Source organism: Podarcis filfolensis (assembly GCF_964270895.1).
Source record: "Podarcis filfolensis genome assembly, chromosome: 3".
Lineage (NCBI taxonomy): Eukaryota > Metazoa > Chordata > Lepidosauria > Squamata > Lacertidae > Podarcis > Podarcis filfolensis.
In genome coordinates this window covers 58,000,526-58,020,865 of record NC_139606.1, presented here as the reverse complement: position 1 = coordinate 58,020,865, position 20,340 = coordinate 58,000,526, and the positions used below count along the sequence as shown (strand labels likewise).

At 39.3% G+C, this 20,340-nt stretch overlaps 1 protein-coding gene and 2 long non-coding RNA genes across 21 annotated transcripts in view; 1 reads left to right on the top strand and 2 right to left on the bottom strand.

The window, feature by feature from the left end:
* The window catches only part of PTPRK (protein tyrosine phosphatase receptor type K), a 330,222-nt gene extending 314,920 nt beyond the window's left edge, over nt 1-15,302 (top strand). For 11 of the 19 annotated variants that reach the window (XM_083607578.1, XM_083607575.1, XM_083607590.1 and 8 more), the window contains 10 exons: nt 1,345-1,461; nt 3,305-3,474; nt 4,085-4,220; nt 4,837-4,986; nt 5,527-5,700; nt 6,796-6,927; nt 7,556-7,681; nt 8,528-8,691; nt 9,254-9,389; nt 13,059-15,302. In XM_083607578.1, the coding sequence (XP_083463704.1) occupies nt 1,345-1,461; nt 3,305-3,474; nt 4,085-4,220; nt 4,837-4,986; nt 5,527-5,700; nt 6,796-6,927; nt 7,556-7,681; nt 8,528-8,691; nt 9,254-9,389; nt 13,059-13,112 (1,359 nt within the window). In that variant the 3' untranslated portion in view covers nt 13,113-15,302. The remainder of the gene's footprint in view (nt 1-1,344; nt 1,462-3,304; nt 3,475-4,084; nt 4,221-4,836; nt 4,987-5,526; nt 5,701-6,795; nt 6,928-7,555; nt 7,682-8,527; nt 8,692-9,253; nt 9,390-13,058) is intronic. The other 8 variants (XM_083607580.1, XM_083607588.1, XM_083607579.1 and 5 more) reach the window with 1 other exon arrangement.
* LOC310760028 lies at nt 761-7,642 on the bottom strand. The gene is made up of 3 exons (XR_014546702.1): nt 7,538-7,642; nt 1,776-1,918; nt 761-925 (listed from the first exon to the last, which is right to left on the bottom strand). It is a non-coding gene; the product is annotated as an uncharacterized lncRNA (long non-coding RNA).
* On the bottom strand, nt 9,401-14,838 carry LOC310760008. The gene is made up of 4 exons (XR_014546678.1): nt 14,694-14,838; nt 12,592-12,809; nt 10,685-10,916; nt 9,401-9,828 (listed from the first exon to the last, which is right to left on the bottom strand). It is a non-coding gene; the product is annotated as an uncharacterized lncRNA (long non-coding RNA).
* Nucleotides 15,303-20,340: the final 5,038 nt, after the last annotated feature.

Sequence of the window (20,340 nt, the reverse complement as noted above, 5' to 3'; positions counted from 1 at the left end):
GTAAGTAGTACCTTAGAAAGTGCTGAAACCTTAGGAAACACATTGAACACTGTAAATGTTTTGCTAATGAAAATTGAAATCAGTGCTTTTGAAACAAAGGCACCAGAATTTGAAATGAAAGATGCCAGAGCAGATTACCATCTCCCTAGATGAGAGCCAGGAACCCTACTGAACTTGTTCTCCCTTATTCATATGTGTGTAACATGTCAAAGGACTTGTGTGCTTAAAATCCAGCACACATATCCCCAATTTCTTGATTGATTTATGTTGTATATCAATCATGTGATTTAGATTGAGTCACATTACGTGTACACCTATGTATAAGCACACCAAGGGGCTAGAGATGAGATAAGCGCATATGGGGCAAGAAACCACAATATCATTTCCCCCCTATGAACTTGTTCATCAAAGCATTAATCAACTATAGCATGTCTTGAAGTGCACAAATGATAAAGTATTGGATTAATGAAGAGAATTGAGTGTAGCTCCAAGTCCAACACTATCTGACCAGTTTGCTAAAGACTTTGTGATATTGTGCTATACTCTTCCTGAAGACCCTAAACTGTATTTCAGACTTTCTCTGCTTATTGCAATGACATAGAAATAAAAGATGGACATTTGATGGTGTAAGTTAGAAAAAATGGAGAAATGGTTCTGAAAACAGGGAAAAAAAATTGTGAAAAAATGAAATGCGTAGGTAAACACTCTTCCTTTCTAAAGAACAAAAGGTAACATCTGATGTAGCCAGGGTTAAAAAAAGAAAAAAAGAATGCTTGATTAGAGTAAGGGAGCAATACTATCTTCAAAAAAGCTGGTGTAAAATGCAAGGAAGTATAATTTTAGCCAGAGCAAGGTTGTACCAGATCCAAACCCCATTCAGTTGCAGAACTTCTGCTGCTGCTGCTTTGTTCTTCCTTGCTTAAGCCTAGCAGAGGGAAAACAAGCCTGTAAGATAGCCTTTTATACTGAGTTGCATGGTCAGGTGACTGAGCTACATGGGCTTAGTACCCAATCTAAGTCCTCCCTCTCTGCTCCTACCCCAGGATAAGATTATGCTTGGCTCAACTGGGATTGGGGATTTAGCTCCAGTTGAACCAGGCATCAGCCTACTGAGCTGGAAATCCGCTGCATCCTAAGCTACTCACCCCAGGAGATCTTGCTGTAGGATCACCCCCTAAAACTTGATTCCTTTATTTTTGAAGCATCTTCATTGGCTATTTCATTCACGTAATGGCATATATATTATTGTATTACTAGGCAGAATTAATAAGACGTTGAACATGTGCCATTTTTTCATGCATTTGCCTTCCTTGGTTTGGAGATTTTTCAAAACTTTCCTTGCAGGTCAAATGCTACAAGTATTGGCCTGATGACACTGAAGTGTATGGGGACTTCAAAGTTACTTGTGTGGAAGTAGAACCGCTGGCTGAATATGTGGTCAGGACATTTACCCTTGAAAGGGTAAGTATATCTAAAACTATTATGTATACAAAATGTATTGCAAGTCTAGCAAATGTTGGTGCTATGATCATTTATGCCATATGATTATCCTGCCAATACTTCTGCCCCTTACAATCCCTTATCTACATCCATTAACAACTCACGTGTTGACTTCTTTATCCTCATATGAATTCATTTTGCCTATCTTCTCTTTAAAATATGTCTCAAACTATTTTGCCACCGGGTTACATTGTGTCGTTATGTTAAAATTTATTTCTATGCTAACTTTGGGGCAAAAAAGGCCCCCAGAACAGCTCACAAAATGTAATACTTACATAATAGTCCCTATTATGTGGGTGGTGCTGTGGTCTAAACCACTGAGCCTCTTGGGCTTGCCGATCAGAAGGTTAGCAGTTCAAATCCGCGTGACAGGGTGAGCTCCCGTTGCTCTGTCCTAGCTTCTGCCAACCTAGCAGTTCTAAAATATATCAGTACAAGTAGATAAATAGGTACTGCTGTGGTGGGAAGGTAAACAGCATTTCCTTGTAGTCTGGCACTCGTCACGGTGCTCCATGCACCAGTAGTGGTTTAGTCATGCTGGCCACATGACCTGGAAAGCTGTCTGTGGATAAACGCCAGCTCCCTTTGCTTGAAAAGCAAAATGAGCACCGCACCCAATAATTGCCTTTGACTGTACTTAACAGTCAAAGGGGTCCTTTACCTTTTTTACTTACATAATACTTTTGTTAAACCAAATGTAAGCATTTTGTTATCTAAGCTGTATTATGGATTTTTTTTACTAATCCCTTATAGTAATGCATAATGAGTTTCATTTTTTGATTCATTCAGCGAGTGAGACCAGTAACTATGACACTTGGCTTAGTGTTGAATCCCAACGAGTGATTGTATTTTGTTTCACTCAGAACAAACCATGATCAAAGGCTTTAAAGTCTGAACTTGATGAACTGTAGTTTGTTTAAACTCAAGTTAATGAACAAATCAGAGTCTGAAACTATGGTTTGATCCTAGCTTGTTTGCACTAGAGTTCAAAGAAACCACAACTCCGAAAGTTTGGATTTAATGGGGAAATTAGCTTGGAAATTAGAAATGGAAGCATATGCTTCTGATCTCCTTGTTGCTGCAACAGAGAAGAGGAAGGGAGGGGGACTGTGGAAGTTTACAATCTTCACTACTTTTTATTTCCATCATTACGCAAGTTGCGTATTATTCACCTGCATTTGTTTTATTTTCACTTTTTATTTTGGAGCATTTATTTTAATCATCATTCTGTCTTCCATGAAGTACCTTGTAGCTCTGTGATGAGGCCAGGTCAGTTACTCTAGTGTAAAGCTTCATGCATTTCTAATGTAGTTTTGTTATTTATGTACTATTTCAGTTAAGTCTTTAACTCCTCAGGACTGCTTTTCTTAAGAACAGTTTTGCACTGTTGTCTTTACTTCCATGCTAGCACATGTGTTTCATGCTTAGCTTCTTGGGAAAGCCTTTTCATATGCTTTTGTAATTTTATAATACATGCAGCATTGGCTCTGTAAATGTACAATTTTCAAGATACGACGAGAAAATAGTGCCGCATTCAATATTATATTGGGTTTATGAAGGAAGCTGATAAAGATCAACTGACAGATTATATTTATAGTCGCACATAAATTCAATTGCAGAAGTCCCATTTTAAGCAACAGTTGTCACATTTTTGGCTTAGAATACTAACAAAAATGTTTATTGATTCTGGTAGATGTTGTGCTTGTCTCAAAATTCAATATTTTGATTTGAATGTCTTCCCTGCTCCCTAATCCATCAGATGAACAAAAAATATTGTCTGCTTTTTGTTCTTCGATTTCGACAGAGAGGTTACAATGAAATCCGTGAAGTTAAACAGTTCCACTTTACTGGCTGGCCAGATCACGGTGTCCCCTACAATGCAACAGGCCTTCTTTCATTCATACGCCGTGTTAAACTCTCCAATCCTCCTAGTGCCGGGCCTATTGTTGTGCATTGCAGGTGTGTAGAGAAGAGGTAGATGCACTTTCTATAACTTCTCAATGTGTGCATGAACTGTAGTCTCCTGTGAAGTTGTCTTAGTGTGACACTGTGTGATTCAGTCTTTGTTTACTTTTCTTAACTTGGTTTATTCCTTCTCAACTGTCACTTTAATAGACATAGCTTAATGATACTATTGTCCCAGTCCAGGCTTCCTGATTGCCCTACTCAGTCAGTTTCTATTTTATGTTGTCTAAAGTTTTCAGCTACATTGAGGTATGAATATGGTTTGGATAGATGGGGAAAAAATTCTGTTGATTATCTCAACTTCTTCTGGAAATGCAAGTGAATGAAGGCACACAAGAACACATTAGTATTGCCCAACTTCTTCTTTTTCCTCCTCCTCCTCCTCCTCCTCCTCCTCCTCTCCTTCTTCTTCTTCTTCTTCTTCTTCTTCTTCTTCTTCTTCTTCTTCTTCTTTCCAGTTTAGTACTAATACTGTTATTACTACTACAACTACCACAAAAGAAAGGGTTCTTAGAATAGAATGTGTGCCTATATAATGACTAGGATTTTTAATTTGTTAGGGGGAGTTGTGATTTTAAGTGCGGAAATACTCTGTAAACCCTTTTCTGAATCGTTCCAGTGCTGGAGCTGGAAGAACTGGCTGTTACATTGTAATTGACATAATGCTAGACATGGCAGAAAGAGAAGGTGTTGTGGACATCTACAATTGTGTCAAAGCATTACGCTCACGCCGCATCAATATGGTACAGACTGAGGTATAGTGCTTCTCCGCTCTTAATAATGGGGGTCCCAGTTCCCTTCTTGGATGTGTTTTGCCTGGGTGTCCTAGAAATAACACAGAACCTTGCTTCTATCAGGACACTCCACTAAGCAAGAATGAGCAACTGGTGCAGGCCAGAGTACTAATAGGAAGGTGGGCATGAAAGAGGTTTAAAATATTTTACAGCTGAACCAGAATGGTTTGTGTGTATATCCCTGCTGATAGTTATTGGCATGTGGAAATGTTCAGAGCATTTATCCAGAGCTATGTATTTTTAATGCTGTTTCCAGTAACAAGCAAATTTGGTCGGCTGGCAGAAACATAAAAATGGAAACACCTCCCCCCAAAAGACATTAAATCTCTGGCTTCAGCAAATTACTGATGCCTTTGCTATTTCTAGATTTAAAAAATTGCCATTCTCAGGAAATCGCCCTGATTAAGTGAATCCTAGTTAAGGAATGGACTGTACTTAAAGCGCTTAAGCAGTATAAAAAATGGATTGAGTTAAGCTTCCTTGAATAAGATTCCTAGTGAGAAGGTATCTAAAAGAGAGATTTTGTGACTTTTTAAAAAAAATATTGCTAGACTATTCTTCTGTTCCTTCTTTGCAGGAGCAGTATATCTTTATTCATGATGCAATTTTGGAAGCCTGCTTATGTGGTGAAACTGCCATCCCTGTCTGTGAATTCAAAGCTGCATATTTTGATATGATTAGAATAGACTCTCAGACAAACTCTTCACATCTCAAAGATGAATTTCAGGTATTTTCAGTTGCTGGTGGCTTTTATATACCAGCATTTTTTAAAATCTTTTTTGCTTCTAGTTATATATAATTTCTCCCAGTTTGTATATCAGATTCACAACCTTTGGCCACCTCCTTGCATTGAGCCTAATGTATAACCTAGTTCTTTCTATTATGTGCTTTACAAAGTCATCTATAAATGTGGAGTACAATTGTCTGATTGTAATTGCCGCAGGCTGCCAATTTGTTTGAACAGCAGTGACCTTCGGCCTGCCAGGGGTGATTCTGCATTTTAAATAGATGTGGAACACTTTGCATGAATTTCACACAATGCTTTCTTTTCTTCGTTTTGGGCGGAATGCAGATTGAGAACCAATGCAGATAATTCATTTTCAGTCTCTGTCATGGCTGAAATGCATTACAACTCAAGGAAGGCAAGCCCTTTGCTTGTCTCATAGCAGTCCCACCTGGCAATGCTATTTGGTCCTGAAATCTATTCAGGAATCTGTTCTGGTGTGGGGTGAGCTATATTGTACCAAAGATTTCCTCTGCCCTCTAGACCCTGAATTCAGTGACTCCTCGGCTGCAAGCTGAAGACTGCAGCATAGCATGCCTGCCAAGGAATCATGACAAGAACCGCTTTATGGATATGCTGCCACCTGACAGATGTCTGCCTTTCTTAATTACTATTGATGGAGAAAGCAGCAACTATATCAATGCTGCCCTTATGGACGTAAGAACTGTTTCCTTTGTCTATGTAACATGCCTTGAAATGATGGGTCATAAAGCTGAAAATAATAATTGCTACTTAAAGCTAGTTAAAAGAAATATTGCTAGTTAAAGAACTATTGTTGGCTTTCTTGCAGTGTTTGGTAAAATGGGTTGCACAGTGATGGTTCTATTGACTTTCCAATCCGAGTTTTTCATGCTTTCAGTAGCTTGTTGAAATTGAAAATTCACGAAAGAAAACTCTAGAAGGACTTTCATGATTTGTATGTTAATTTGCAGCCAGTTCTAGCAATTTGTCTTTTGCTAATGAGTGCAGTCCCAGGAGAAATAATGGATTAGCAAGCAGAACAGTGGAGAAATAATACTCAGTTCAACATCCTGCATAGCTGCTACCATCTGTACATGCAAAGTTTAGTTTGTTTGTATGCCAATACATGTGTCCAATGGGGAAGGTTCATAGTGCCTTGGTAGAGCATATATTCTGCATGAAAATGCTTCCAGGTTCAATCACCAGATAAGGCTCACACTCCTGTCAGAAGCCCTGGAGAATCACTGCCAAACATTGTAGACAAAGTAAGCCAGATAGCCCTGTGTTCTCTTCCTATATATAAAGCCTTTCTCCAGTTCCCCAAACAGTTATATATAAATACAATAGAATGTCTGAATAAGTTTCCTAATTTGGGAGATTTTGATATAAAACTTAAACTCCCTTTCTCTCTTTGTTATTCATTATAATTAATTTATCTTACAAACTCTTGCTGTATTTACAACCTTAGCTTCCTTCTACATCTACAAAGAGCCCAAGGCATTGTTTTGTTGTACTTGTAGGTAGTTTCATGGATGTCTTAACAAATTCCCCCTTAACCTAAACAACCTGTGGGGCTCAGAGCCAAATGTTGATACAATGTGCACTTTCTTGGAAATTAATTCTAATGAAATAAGTAAAGGCTGTCTTTCAAGAAAATATATTGAGGTTTGTGAGGTGTTTTATCTTGTTTTCATATATAATGTTGAGCATGCTCTATGTGCTGGGGAGGGCACGATTGTTTCTGATTGCAATTCCTCTTTTGTTTACTACTTTTCCTTTTCAAAAATGCAGAGCTATAGACAACCTGCTGCTTTCATTGTCACACAGCACCCTCTACCAAACACTGTGAAAGATTTCTGGCGATTAGTATACGACTATGGCTGTACCTCTCTTGTGATGTTAAATGAAGTTGATTTATCACAGGTAAGTTCTTAATGGCAATGGATATACTCTGTTGGTGAGACACTGTAAACCACTGATCCCCAAACTGGAACGCTCCAATGCTTTGGACTACAGGGTCCATCATCTATGCCAATCTTGGCTGGGGCTGATGTGACTTGAAATCCAACAACATCTGCAGGGCAGTATATTGAGGAAGGGTGATCTAGAAGAAGATGTAATCAGGTGGTAAAATTTTCCTGGAATGTAGCACTTTATGCTGAGGGAATAAGGCCTGCATGTACTCTACAATTCTAGATCCACTTATAATCATAGAATAGAACACACATCAAAGTAACTAGCACTGCAAACTAATACTAGAAACTTAAATAAATCTGTCTAACCCCAAACCGCCCCTGGTGGCAGCTAATAGTGTTTCTAACTGTATTGATCTATACCTTCCTCCCCAATGAGTACCATGTTACCCAAATATGGGGAACTCTTGGCTCCTTCAGCAAGGTCTGAGGTAATTACACTGCCTCATCCTGCAAAGATGGAGGAGCAATACAGTAATGTCTGTCTTGCAGTTGTGCAATCAAGCATTGATTTCTTAACACAAAATACATGTGCAATGCTAGCTATAATTGAATTTTACGTATTAAATATCATGCAGGGCTGTCCACAGTATTGGCCAGAGGAAGGATTGCTGAGATATGGTCCCATCCAGGTGGAATGCATGTCTTGCTCAATGGATTGTGATGTAATAAACAGAATTTTCAGGATATGCAATTTAACAAGGGTAAGCAATATGTTAATGGTTAACACGGGAGTCATGTTTATTTACTTCAACACTAAGTAATACATGTTTTAAAAAATACACACAACTAGCTATGGGTTTTCAAAATAGTTCGAAACGTCTTCATTTGCACCATGGTGCAATTAAATTGCACTGTAATATACACTAAAGGCACCATGGATTTTTTTTAAGGTTTACCAATAGTAAATAACAATTAATTTATGTGAATGGTAAAGTGGTGCATTTTATTAAACAAAGTGGTGCAAACAAATATTCATTTATTTCACGATGAGCATTTTAAAAGTTCTCAGATTCTTTCCAAACCACCAGTTTCTCATCCAGATTGTTTTCACATCCTTCTGTTTATTTTATTTTTATGTCATCTCCCCTTCATGAGAAATACATATTTATTGTCGTCACACAAAGCAGTAGATAACTTTGCTAAACTCATGATTATTACCTAGACATATGGGGGATTGTAGAGTTTAGCATATACTTTGAGGCTGAAACTATGGGTCATTCTAACATGCCTTTGTGGGAATCAACAGCTGAGCAATCATGCTTCTCTGGCCTGTGCCCTTGGTGCAACCTGAGATATTTTTTCACCCAATGTGGCCTCACCTAGTTAAGTTTCCACAAACATTTTCCACCAATGTCACCTTAACACCCTACAACATCCTTTTTCCAATTGCATTTTTGTTTTGTTTTACACTCAGCCTGATTAAAACTGTGAATGCTTGCTTACCTTGAAGCTTTTAAACTGGTCTTAATAAAGCTATTACTCTGCTGAAACTTTTGGATTTTCTATAATGGTTACTTGTGATTGCTGATGTTGTTTATTCTCATCAGCCACAGGAAGGCTATCTGATGGTACAGCAGTTCCAGTATTTGGGATGGGCATCTCACAGGGATGTGCCAGGCTCCAAACGGTCGTTCCTGAAGTTAATTCTTCAGGTTGAAAAGTGGCAAGAAGAATGTGAAGAAGGAGAAGGCAGAACTATAATTCATTGTCTGTAAGTGTGATATAGTATTTTCACCCTTAAATCTAATTATCTCCATGCTGTGAACTGGCTTCCATACCTTGACTATAGAGGAAGGATAGACTCCTCTATTATTTTCCAAATCAATTTTTCTATTTAATGCAATCTTTTTCAAAGGTTACCCTAGAGTTCAGTGATTGCCATGAATCTGCAACTAAATGCTAATTAAAAGGGTTAGAAGTACATATGTGAGGTTTCAAATGCTCCATCTGTGCAAGCATATCAGTTTGCCAGATTAAATTATCTCCTCCTCCTGTGCAGCTCTGGGAATTCTCCTGACCAAGTCAATTTCAGGACAGAAGGGAGAAGCCCTGTTGCATGAGCAGAAACCCTTGAGCAAGGCTTCCAATTGTTAGGTAAACCCAACCCAATAAAAATCAATGAATGTCACTAAGTGGATTCCTAGCCATGTCTACTCAGGAGTAAAGACTAGTGTATTCATGGAGGCTTACTCCCAACTAAGTGGGTTAAAGTTGTAACTTTATAACTTAGTCAGATACAACCATTTAAACCTTTCTTTCTTTTTTCTGCTCAGGAATGGTGGTGGACGAAGTGGAATGTTCTGTGCCATAGGCATAGTAGTGGAAATGGTTAAAAGGCAAAATGTCATCGATGTTTTCCATGCGGTAAAAACTTTGCGGAACAGTAAGCCAAACATGGTAGAAACACCGGTAAGTTTGTCGATGTGGAATGTTACAGACAAAAATAATATTTTTTAAAAAGTATTGCCAAACAAAGTCTCATAGATAGAAATGTTCTCTGTGGAGAGAAAAAACAACTGGGACTATAAAAACACAGTTGCATCCTGCATTGTAGATCCTGTATTGGGTCAGACAAAATACTCTCCAAGTTCCTTTCCCTCCTTTATCAGAAACCTATTATTATACATTCACATCCAAGCATAACCCCCCCATTTCTTCCCATTTACTGAATGCCTGTGAAAATGGAATGCATTTTGCCACCTCTGAAGGATGTCTCGCTTTGGGAAATCTCTGTTAAGATTGTGGTTACACCTTACTCATTGAAACATCTCAAAGTTCACTTCCTGTGTGATTTGGTATACAGTGTCAGGAAGCTATCACAATCTATAATCTACAGATGACACGATACCTTGGGAGAGAAGAAGAGAGAAAGTAGCTCTAAGGCAGGGGTGGGCAACCTACAGTCCTCCACCTAGTTTCAAAAGCCCTCTGGCAGGAGTAATCTGTTCCTGCTGAATCAACAAACATTGAGAGAAAGAAAGAAAAGGCATAGTGGCTCCTGCCATCACTGGCTTCACGCCTACCCTCCTTTGTTATGAGGACCTTGATTGAATACCTCTGAGGGCTCTCAACAGAAAGGAGGCTGTCCAGAGCCTACAGTAAGGCAACAGGCCAGGCTATAGAGCCAACACCATGCCCTCCAGATGTTGGTGGATTTATCTCCCTTCAGCCCTGACAGTTGGCCATGCTTGCTGGAGCTCATGGGAGTTGGAGATTAACAGCATCTGGAGGGCAGTATGCTGGCTACTCCTGCTATAGAGAACACAGAGACACAAGTCACTTGCTTACTACTACTACCCATGTTCTCCTATAGCTGGTTGAGGTTAAAAGGCCCAGGCTGGAATTCTGTATTTACAGGAAATACAGTTGCCCTATGGCCTTAGCGTTTCTGGAACTTTTCACTTCTTCCTGAAGTCAGCTGTAGGGAGCTAAAGGTCGCTCTTACCCTCCAGTTAGCTCACCCCATGATCTATGCCTTCTAGTCAACCCACAAAAAACACAGTCAAAATCACACACACACACACACACACACACACACACACATATATATGCATGCATATATTCACATGCAAAACACACACACACCTAGACCCAAAACAAAGAAAACAGACAAAAGAACCAGGCTACCCCACAAAAAAAAAAACAGTAAGGTAAGACTAGCCCCATCTTAAAAAAAAAAAAACAGAAAAAGAAGCCAAACTCACCTCAATCTGTTTGTTTCCTTTTAAACGGAAGGGACAGGTGACCTTGACAGCCCTATTTTGATGCTTTGGGGGAAGGGAGATTTTGTGTGAGGGTTCTGTTCGTGGCACCCCCATGCACATCGGCAGAGTGCATATAAGTGCCTCCTGCCGCCGTTCTGCCTTCTTCCGGGTCCAAAAGGACCCATGTGTCAGTGATCACACGACAATTGGATGCACTTAAAATTGTCACCACCTATAGTAAAACAGAAATAGCTATTAGTATATTAGCTAGTGGGTGGGGGTTTTTTTCTTTTCCCATAGTGTAAGAAAGCAAAAAGGAGTGGAAGGTGCAGGGCACGTCTATGGCAAGGGTCAGCAACCTTTCTCAGCACCGTCCTTCAGACCATGAGGTGGTCCGGACTATATTTTGGGGAAAAAATGAACGAATTCCTATGCCCCACAAATAACCCAGAGATGCATTTTAAATAAAAGGGCACATTCTACTCATGTAAAAACACGCTGATTCCTGGACCGTCTGCAGGCCAGATTGAGAAGGCGATTGGGCCGCATCCGGATTCCAGGCCTTAGGTTGCCTACCCCTGGTCTATGGGAAGGGTAGGAGGCAATGAGAGCATGAAGCTGTGTCAGATACAACAAACTAAAAGCTGGGCCATAAGAAAACAACAATTATCATTCCGACCTATCTTGATCACAGTCAGCGCTGTTTCAATTCTTCTGCAGTTTGGTTTGCATCAAATACTACGTTCTCTCGCTGTCTGCTGTGATTAATGGCAAAATTAATCCACACCATTTCAATGCAAACAAAATGCAATGTAAACAGAGGGAAACAGTAACTTTGTAGCATGTGTACACTTGAAGAAAAACAAAAACCAATGAATACCAGTCAGCAGGCGCATGCAGAGCTTGTCTGAGACCCGGGTTTGGGAGTTCTGTTAGAACAAAGTTACAAACAAAAAAGCAGCCAGTCCCTGGTGAGGCCCCCTGGCTGGTTTAGCCCTCTGAAGCCCAGGATAAGTCTAACCTGCTGCCTCCCTGCACAGGCCTGCCAATCAGTATATGCTTGATTGGTTTTCCACACTGGACATAGGGCAAACAAGTGAACATCAGCAATTTCTGCTTCTGTCTTCATCAGAATTTCCCCCAACATCCTTAACTAAAGGTAGTAGAGGCTTGGGGTGGGGGGAGAGAAGGTAGAGAAAAATGGCTTTTCCCCCTCCCTTCACTTCCAATTACTTACAGGTCCCATCCTGTAGTATTCTCTGCTTGGCTGCTGAATTTCCAAACAGGTTTAAGGACTAGGTGGGTTGTTTTGTTTCCTAAGAGGGCACTTTTAATAAGGCTGTTTTTTGATACTTTTGCAATTAAAATCACTTCAGAACATACACAGTGTAATGTAATCAATAAGCTTCTTGCCTAGAATTTCACAGGTTACTATTTAATCTTTAGCACAGAAAATGGAAAAAAAATACTTATACTTCAATGCAATCTTGCTTTGTAGTTGCATGTTTTCAGTGTCCCTGTATTATGTAGGTGAACCATCTTGAACACAGCAGCTGTTCAAGCTAGGTGAGGAAGCAAGCCAAGAAAACCCATGTAGCTTTGTTACCTGCCCTACATTTAGCAAGATGATCAGATAACCAAAAAGAAGGGGGGGGGACCTTTCAGAAAGCTTTCCCCACTTCCTGCTTACAAGATTAAGTTTCTAGACTTAGGGCTGGGGGATGGGGCAGTGGGAGTGCGAGGGGAATTTCTCTGTCTCTCCCTTTGAGAATGCAGAAAATCTTCATCTTAGTGAGGATCTGAATTTCTTTTCTCCCTGAGAGTGGACCTTGGAGCAAAACACGTATCTCAGAATGCATAACTTTGTACAGTCCAGCTGCGAAATCTTGCTGTACATCTCTACTTACCAACAGATTGAAATTGAAATTCTTAGATATTTGACCTTACAGAGCTCCCTGTCACAACGGGAAAAGCTGGACTTGGGTTCCTTTCAGTTTAGCAGCAGAGATGTTTGTTAATGGCTGGATGCTGTTTGACTTTGTGAAATGAATGTTGTCCATGATGAGGCGGTAAAGTTCTTCAAACTGATTAATGAAAACTGTTTGTTTTCTATCTGGTAGAGTAGCTGAAAGAATCACAGGGATGCAAACCATTAGTCACAAGAAGATTCCTAGACCATCTTGCTTTAAGATGCATCTCAAGCTATAGCAGCAACACATACACCTAAGCATTACAAAAAAATAAATTCATATCAAAGTAAAGTCTTGATACTGTCAAAGCAAATCATGCAGTTTTAAGGAATGTCACTTCTTATCTCATTTTATTTATTCATTTATTGCATGATCTGACTGACTCTTTGCATTCCTCCCCTTAGGAGCAATATCGTTTCTGCTACGACGTTGCACTTGAGTACCTCGAATCATCTTAGTCAGAAAAGGGTGGATGCAATCAAGTGAACCAAATAATAAGAAATTTAATAAACTGTTTTGGCATCAGCTGTTGAACCTGTGAAGAAAGATTTTAGTGAAGAGGGAGACTTAATTTTTAAATGCAAAAGTATTTTTCTTAATAAATGGTGTATCTTAATTATATATAAATATATATATAAAGAACTGTTTCTATGCCTGTACACAGTATGAATATATAGTGCCACAAAAATAAAGAAGAGCAGAGGCAGAGCACGTCTGCTGTTCGAGGTAGGATTTTTCCAGTGTTTGTATATTCAGTTGTTTCTCGGTTACACTAGAACCACCATCTGTTGCATGTATCTATTCTAGTCAACATTTTATTTTCCTTTCGTTCTTAATTTGATAAACTGTTAAAAAGTAAAACAAAACTGTGCAGATTGATAGTCTCTATAGGTTTCATGTGTTGCAAGAAAATATATATATATAGATATATATGTATGATAACTGGCTTATTTTGTTTTAATGTGCAATGACAGCCTGATCAAAGTTCTTTATAAAGAAATCTAAACATAAGCCAAAGACTCAAGTGTAAATATGTTGATATGGAGGGGGGAAAGCACATTGTATTTATTGTTTACTGACATTCCTTTTATGATGGCTGAACAAAACCATTCTTTCTCAAAAAAGCTTTTTTTGTGCGGAAATCAAGTGTAAGCAATTTTTGTAGCTTATTTTTTGTATGTTTCTGTGAAAGTAGAGAAAGAGAGAGACTTTTAATAGGTAGACCAGAAAAGACTGGTATGGTGATTTGTTGTTGTTGTATACACACTTATGAATGAATCCATGCAAATGACTTTGTTGGAGAAGGTCCAAATCAAAAGTTCTCTCAACAAGTATAGTACCATCCCAGAGTCTAATAATATGAATCAAATGGCAACTGCACACATATGGCCTTGCTTATGACTTGAACAATGGTGGACATAATTCCATTAATTTTTTTAAAGGAACAAATAGGTTAGTACAAAACGTGTGAAATGCAGAGCAAGAAGAAAGGAATGCTTGGTTTCCAAAACAATCCACATTTCTTTTCATGTTGACAGTCTGGAGGCATCCCAGTCAGCCATGCAACGGAGAAGTGCTTCAATCTAAATTCCTTCTGCAAATACTGACTATTAATGAGAAAATAAACTGCATCTGTAATTTATCAGAAGGGGGATTTTGGTGAACTTCTCATGGATTTGGGTGCGTTTTGTTCTGATTACCTGTTTGTGACCATCCTTTCTTTCATTCTGCAAATCATCTTTCCAGTGGTTTGCATTCTACTGCCTTCTTGGGGGACTGAGTTTCCTGAAAATCTCACAATGTCTTCAAATCAGCTTTCTTATAAGCACAGAAAGGCGGGGGGCTCTCCACTGTGTGCCTGACTGCTGTTTATCCCCGCCCCAAATTATTTTTACTATACTTTTTATGATTTGTTTTAGTATTTTAAAATTACAAAGCATCTGGGTGCTTCGGCAGAAAGGTGGGATATAAATGCAATAAATAAAACAAATAGTAAATTAATGATTTCTTTTAAACACAAAATTAACAAGTTCACTGACCTCAGGCATTCAGCTAGCTTCCCGACTTCCTGTCCTTCAATTAAAGCTCAGGGGAAGAGGTCATCAGATTTTTTTTTCAAAAAAGGAAGTGATGGCAGCCTGGAAAACCACAGGGCACTGGAGCAATGTATAATGGAAGCAGATGGGAGCCTGTTTTGCAGCAGAAGAAAAAAAAAATCAAGAAATTGAGATGCTAAGTTTCCACACAGCACTATCCCCTACAAATAACTATAGCGGCATAAATAAATGTTTATTACTGGCAATATACAACTCATTTGTGAGATGACTGGCTGCAGTAAAAACTTTCAAAACACCTTCAGCTGTGCATGCATTTTATCTCCACTGGTTGTCTAGGATTGTGTTGATAGAAGCTTTGTGTTGTGACAAAGCCAAAATGGATTGAATCAATTCAAGATCAAGGTTGTAGTCTTGGTATGCAAACTATCCATGTTTTTACTTTTATCTTCATATGCACATTCTTAAGCCTGGACATATTTTCCTAATGAAAATCATTCCTGTTTCTTGTTGATTTTTTTTATCAAGAGTAAATTACAAGGTGCTTATAAATACTCATGTAAAGAAAGAGTGAATTAAAGAAGTTTTATAAAATGCTGAGTTCATATTATTTCCTGTTTTGACTGCACTAATCATTTTATTTGAAAGCACTGTGTAGCAAAATTGCAACCCTTTTTTATTCAAGGTTAATTAATTCAGAATAACAAATTTATCTTAGTAGTGGTGAAACTGTGGTTGTAAAACTGTGGTGGAAATGTGTTAAAAGGTTGTTCCTCTTTGTAAAGCCACCCTAAACATACAGTTTGTTGTTGTTTAGTCATTTAATCGTGTCTGATTCTTCGTGACCCCATGGACCAGAGCACGCCAGGCACTCCTGTCTTCCACTGCCTCCCACAGTTACCTTTGTCCTAACATTGCCTTCCTTTTCATCAGATATAAAACAGAAACCACTTAAGATTTGAAAATATATTATTTCATATTCACTAAACTCATTCTTGTTTGTCCATAAAGGTGCATATTTGCCCAAACTAGAGTAATATTCTAATAATGTTCTAGTTACAGGTAGGTAGCCGTGTTGGTCTGCCGTAGTTGAAACAAAATAAAAAAAATACAAGATACAAGAAGAAGAGGTGTGCATGCACACGAAAGCTCATACCAATAACTAACTTAGTTGGTCTCTAAGGTGCTACTGGAAGGAATTTTTTATTTAGAGTAATGTTCATAACCTTCAATAACTGGAATATGGTACAAAAAAACACGTGTGTCTATACACACACCCTTTCCACCTCCATTTTAATAGCATACATCTTGAGAGATGGTTCAATATTATCCAATCCTAAAAGTTTCCACATTTATACAACAAGCAAAACTGCACAGGCCAACAGCGCAGTAGTATGCAAGTAACAAACAACGGCAACCCTCCTGAAAATGTAATTACTTTACAGAAACATAAATTTTAATTAATTTTGGTTGTTCCAGATGGTCTAGAAAATACAGCAATTCATCTTTTAGTAAAATATGTACTTCATAGTATCATATTCCTTAGTATATAGCCAGTGCTTGATCATAATAAGCACTGTCAGGTGGGACTTTACAAAATCTATAAGGATACAGTTTATATCACTTTTTTTTTTTTACTGCCATTATCAGAAGCTCATTTATCAAACAGATAAAAATGTCAACAGAGTCTGGCATAATGTCCCTACCATACGTGTCCAAGTGTTGATCCTACCAGTTTGCCTGTCCATTGGTTACTGCCTTTCACATATCCACTTTTTATATTCCTTCACACAACTTTTACTTTATGATCCTTACTGAAATTGGGGGCTGGGGTATAAGAGTGATTGCCCAGTTTCCCATTGTGTAGTTCCAAACATTGCAGTGGTTCATTTTTAGGCGCGTCCAACTGAAGCACCACTGCATATTTGCATCGCCACACTCCAGAAGTGGCCGGGAAAGGGGGAGGGGCGGGCTTACACATGCTCTACCGCTGCACATGAGGGTCAGAAATGTAACCCCCCCCCCCCACACACAAAACAGCCATTGCCTGTAGACCTACCAGAATCAATGGACCTAAGTAACTTGTTATCAGTGGGTATATTCAAAGTATGACTAGCACTTGATATTAAAGCAAGCCACAGTTCTCTGATTTCCAACGCAGTATTTATCACCACTTGGAAGTATCATGGAAGGAGGAGAGCAGACAGCAAAGAGTTACCTTCTTTTTGAGAAAGATGTCAAGGCAAATTGGAAAACACTTTTTCCTTCTTGGAGAGGAGGAACCTTCTACTTTTGGGCTCTGTCTTCTAGAGAACAGCAGGGTAGCTCTACTGCGCCTGAGCTACTGCTTAGAAGTAGCTTGCACTTATATACATGCTTCCTGCCATTACTGTGCGTTCATATACAGTAGTGCATGTTTTCTTAGAGAAATAAATTTAAATTCAAGTCCTGTTTTAAAAGGAATAATGATGAATGCTGAAAGAAGTTTCTCGTCCCTGCCAGTCTTGAAATAAGGTTTAATTCTTTCATAGTATAATGGAGAATAAATAAAGGAGTCAAAAACTTGAGTGAATGTTAATTCTGCTGCTAACAGTGAGCTAAAGCCCTGTTCCCTACTGCTGCAAGGCAGACAAAAGAAACTTGCTTGTCGTAGTCTCTACCAAATACCTATGAGATTTGCTTAGAAATAGATGGGGGGAGTGTTAAAAAAACTGAGGCTGAAATGCTCTGCTCACTCTTACTTTGGCTGAACTGCACTATTATCTGATACATGAAAATCGGCAACAACAGTCTCCTAGTGCCACGCAGGGGACTAGCCTCCCATTTCTATGCAATACTGAGGTTGTGCTTCAGTTGAGCTACATTGGCAGGGAGGAATATAGAAACCTGCCATCACTGCTGGCTGTCTTATATGCTTGAAAGGCATTAAAATCGTACTGGATTTGGTGTCACCATCAAAAGCTGAAGAGCCATCATATTTAGACAGAAAAATATCATTCAAAACCCATAAGAGAAGAAAGTAGGTGCTCCTTCCAAATCTACAGTTCTATGATTCTATTGCTCTCCCAAATCATTAGGAGGCTATGGTGATCTTATTTTCTAATCAACCTTTTTATTTATTTAAAATGACTTACGGAGGCGTCACCTAGAGATTACATGTAATCTCCATCCAGACAGAGCTGTAACTGAGTAACCAGCCAAACCTGATAGAAGACACACCATGTGACAGAATCCTCCAATGACATGGAATCAGGAGTACTCATATGCTAGGAACCTGATGCTTTAATGCCGGAGTTCCACAGGCCAGATCCTTATCAGGATCTACAGGCCAAATCTGACAGGTGGGCAGGACTTGAAAGGTAACTGGAGGGAGGCTTGCAATGCCTTAGTGCAGGGGTCAGCAAACTTTTTCAGCTGGGGGCCAGTCCACCGTCCCTCAGACCATGTGATGGGCCAGACTATATTTTGAAAAGAAAAAAAAAGAACAAATTCCTATGCCCCACAAATAAGCCAGAGATGCATTTTAAATGAATGGACACATTCTACTCATGTAAAAACACGCTGATTCCTGGACTGTCCGCAGGCCGGATTGAGAAGGCGATTGGGGCGCATCTGTACCCTGGGCCTTAGGTTGCCTACCCCTGCCTTAGTGAGTCTCCCCTCTCCCTTTAAGACTGGAGCAACATTGGGGGCTTAAAAGGGATGGAGACAGACTTGCAATGGCATTTGCATACTTCCTCCTTCCTATTTAAGTCCCCTTTGCACTCTGATCTTAATTAAAGCATGGAAGAATCTTGCACACTTCTGCCACCCACCCGTTCACAGGAAAAGTGCTCCAAACAGTGCTTTTGAGAAACTGAGGAACAGAGATTAAATTTTGCTGCCTTGGCTTTACAATACTGTTCCTTCCTTGGAACAGAGCCCACAGCCAGTGTAGGATTAATACCCATCAGTTGACGTCACAAGTGACATGGATTGGTGGAAGGACCTCGTGGGCAAAGACTGACTCACAGACCAAAAGTTCCCTACTCCTGCTTTAGGGTGTGACCCCATCTAGACCTGGTTGACACTCTATCGAGACCAGGAAACCATCTGCTCATAACAGCATCTCAGTCTTATCTGAACTGAGCTTCAATGTCTTAGCTTTTATCCAGTCCATCTCCATTGTCAGACACTGCTTCATTACTTCCACTATCACACCAGCTTGAGATTAACACGAGCATGCTGGTGAAACACACTCCAGATGACCATACTCAGCAGTTTCATGCACATGTTGGAAAGTATAGGAGAGATCGCACTCTGCCAAACCTCAATGCTGGAGTCCCCCAAGAGGGCAAAACAATATTCCACAAGCACCACCTTCTGGAATCTACCATCCAGGTAAGACCAAAAAGATCAAGAAGAATCAACAAGGTCACACACTTCTGTGCATGCTCTCTTGCTCTCTTTCCTGTCCCTTGCGGTTTAATGCAGCAGCTGGGCAGACACTTGATGTGCCCCATGTAGAGTTGTGAAAAGAGATCACCAGTCTGTGGGAGAATATGAAGCCAAAATAACCCTCTCCTCTAAAATTTGGAAGCTAAAAAAGTTTGATCTCCTAATCCTCTCAAAGTAAATCTAGGAACTAGAATTTGTTCAGTTTTTGTATAATGCAGTGCCAAAGGTTCACTCTATACTCAGCGTTATGCTAGGAAAAGCATAGCAGCAGCATGTCCTCAGATTTAGGGACCGTTAAGATAATCATATGTCCTCATTTGCCCTACAGCACTGCACTAAAAAACAAAAGGGCTTTCAGTGAAAGTTGGGAGTAAATTGTACTCAAGAATCCATGTAGTTTTATTACAGACAGTAAAAATGGAAAGCTAAAAAAAGAGAACAACTTTATGTGATATTCAATAATAGGTAAAGACTCTCGCTAAACCTTTCAGCTCTCCTAAGTCAATTCAAATGCTAACAAGCAAGAACAGGGGCACCTGAGGGAAACATTTGTAAGTGGCGCACTTAAAAGGGACAGTTCACCACTGACCAACAAGGAATACAAAGACTCTTAGTTTACAGCTTCTTCCATTGCCCTTTCCCGAAACTGCCATGTAATCCCAACGTAATTGTGAAAGTTCCTTGAACATTGGCCCCATTCTACATCAAATGAGAAAGTAATTCAATTTGTGCTTTCTCTTGGAACAGAGAGAAATCTGTTGTGGAAGTTAATCTTGTGGGGGGAAACCTATATGTTGTACTATTTCTCTCCCCATTAACAGTTGAGATTTAGCCAACCCAACCTTTTCTGCCTCAAAAGGTCTTCAGTGTTTAGTAGAAAGGAAGTTACAATGAAAAATTTAAAAGAGGTGTTAAGTCCTGAACTTTTCCAAAAGCTAATTTACCTATTCAAATGGTGAGTAGACATACATGGACTTGCCTTGTATTCAGTCATGACTTGGAAACAATTGCAAATCCAAGAAAGGAATGTCAAGCAGGTTGACTCTTTAGCTATCAAGGAAATTTTCAAATTTAACTGGTATAGTACTAATAACTTGTATATATTGGAATATCTTCAAGGTTAAAAGCCAGACCAGCACAACTCTCTAATAATACTAATCCTGTATGTAGCCCTGTTCTGTACACATGTAAGTCT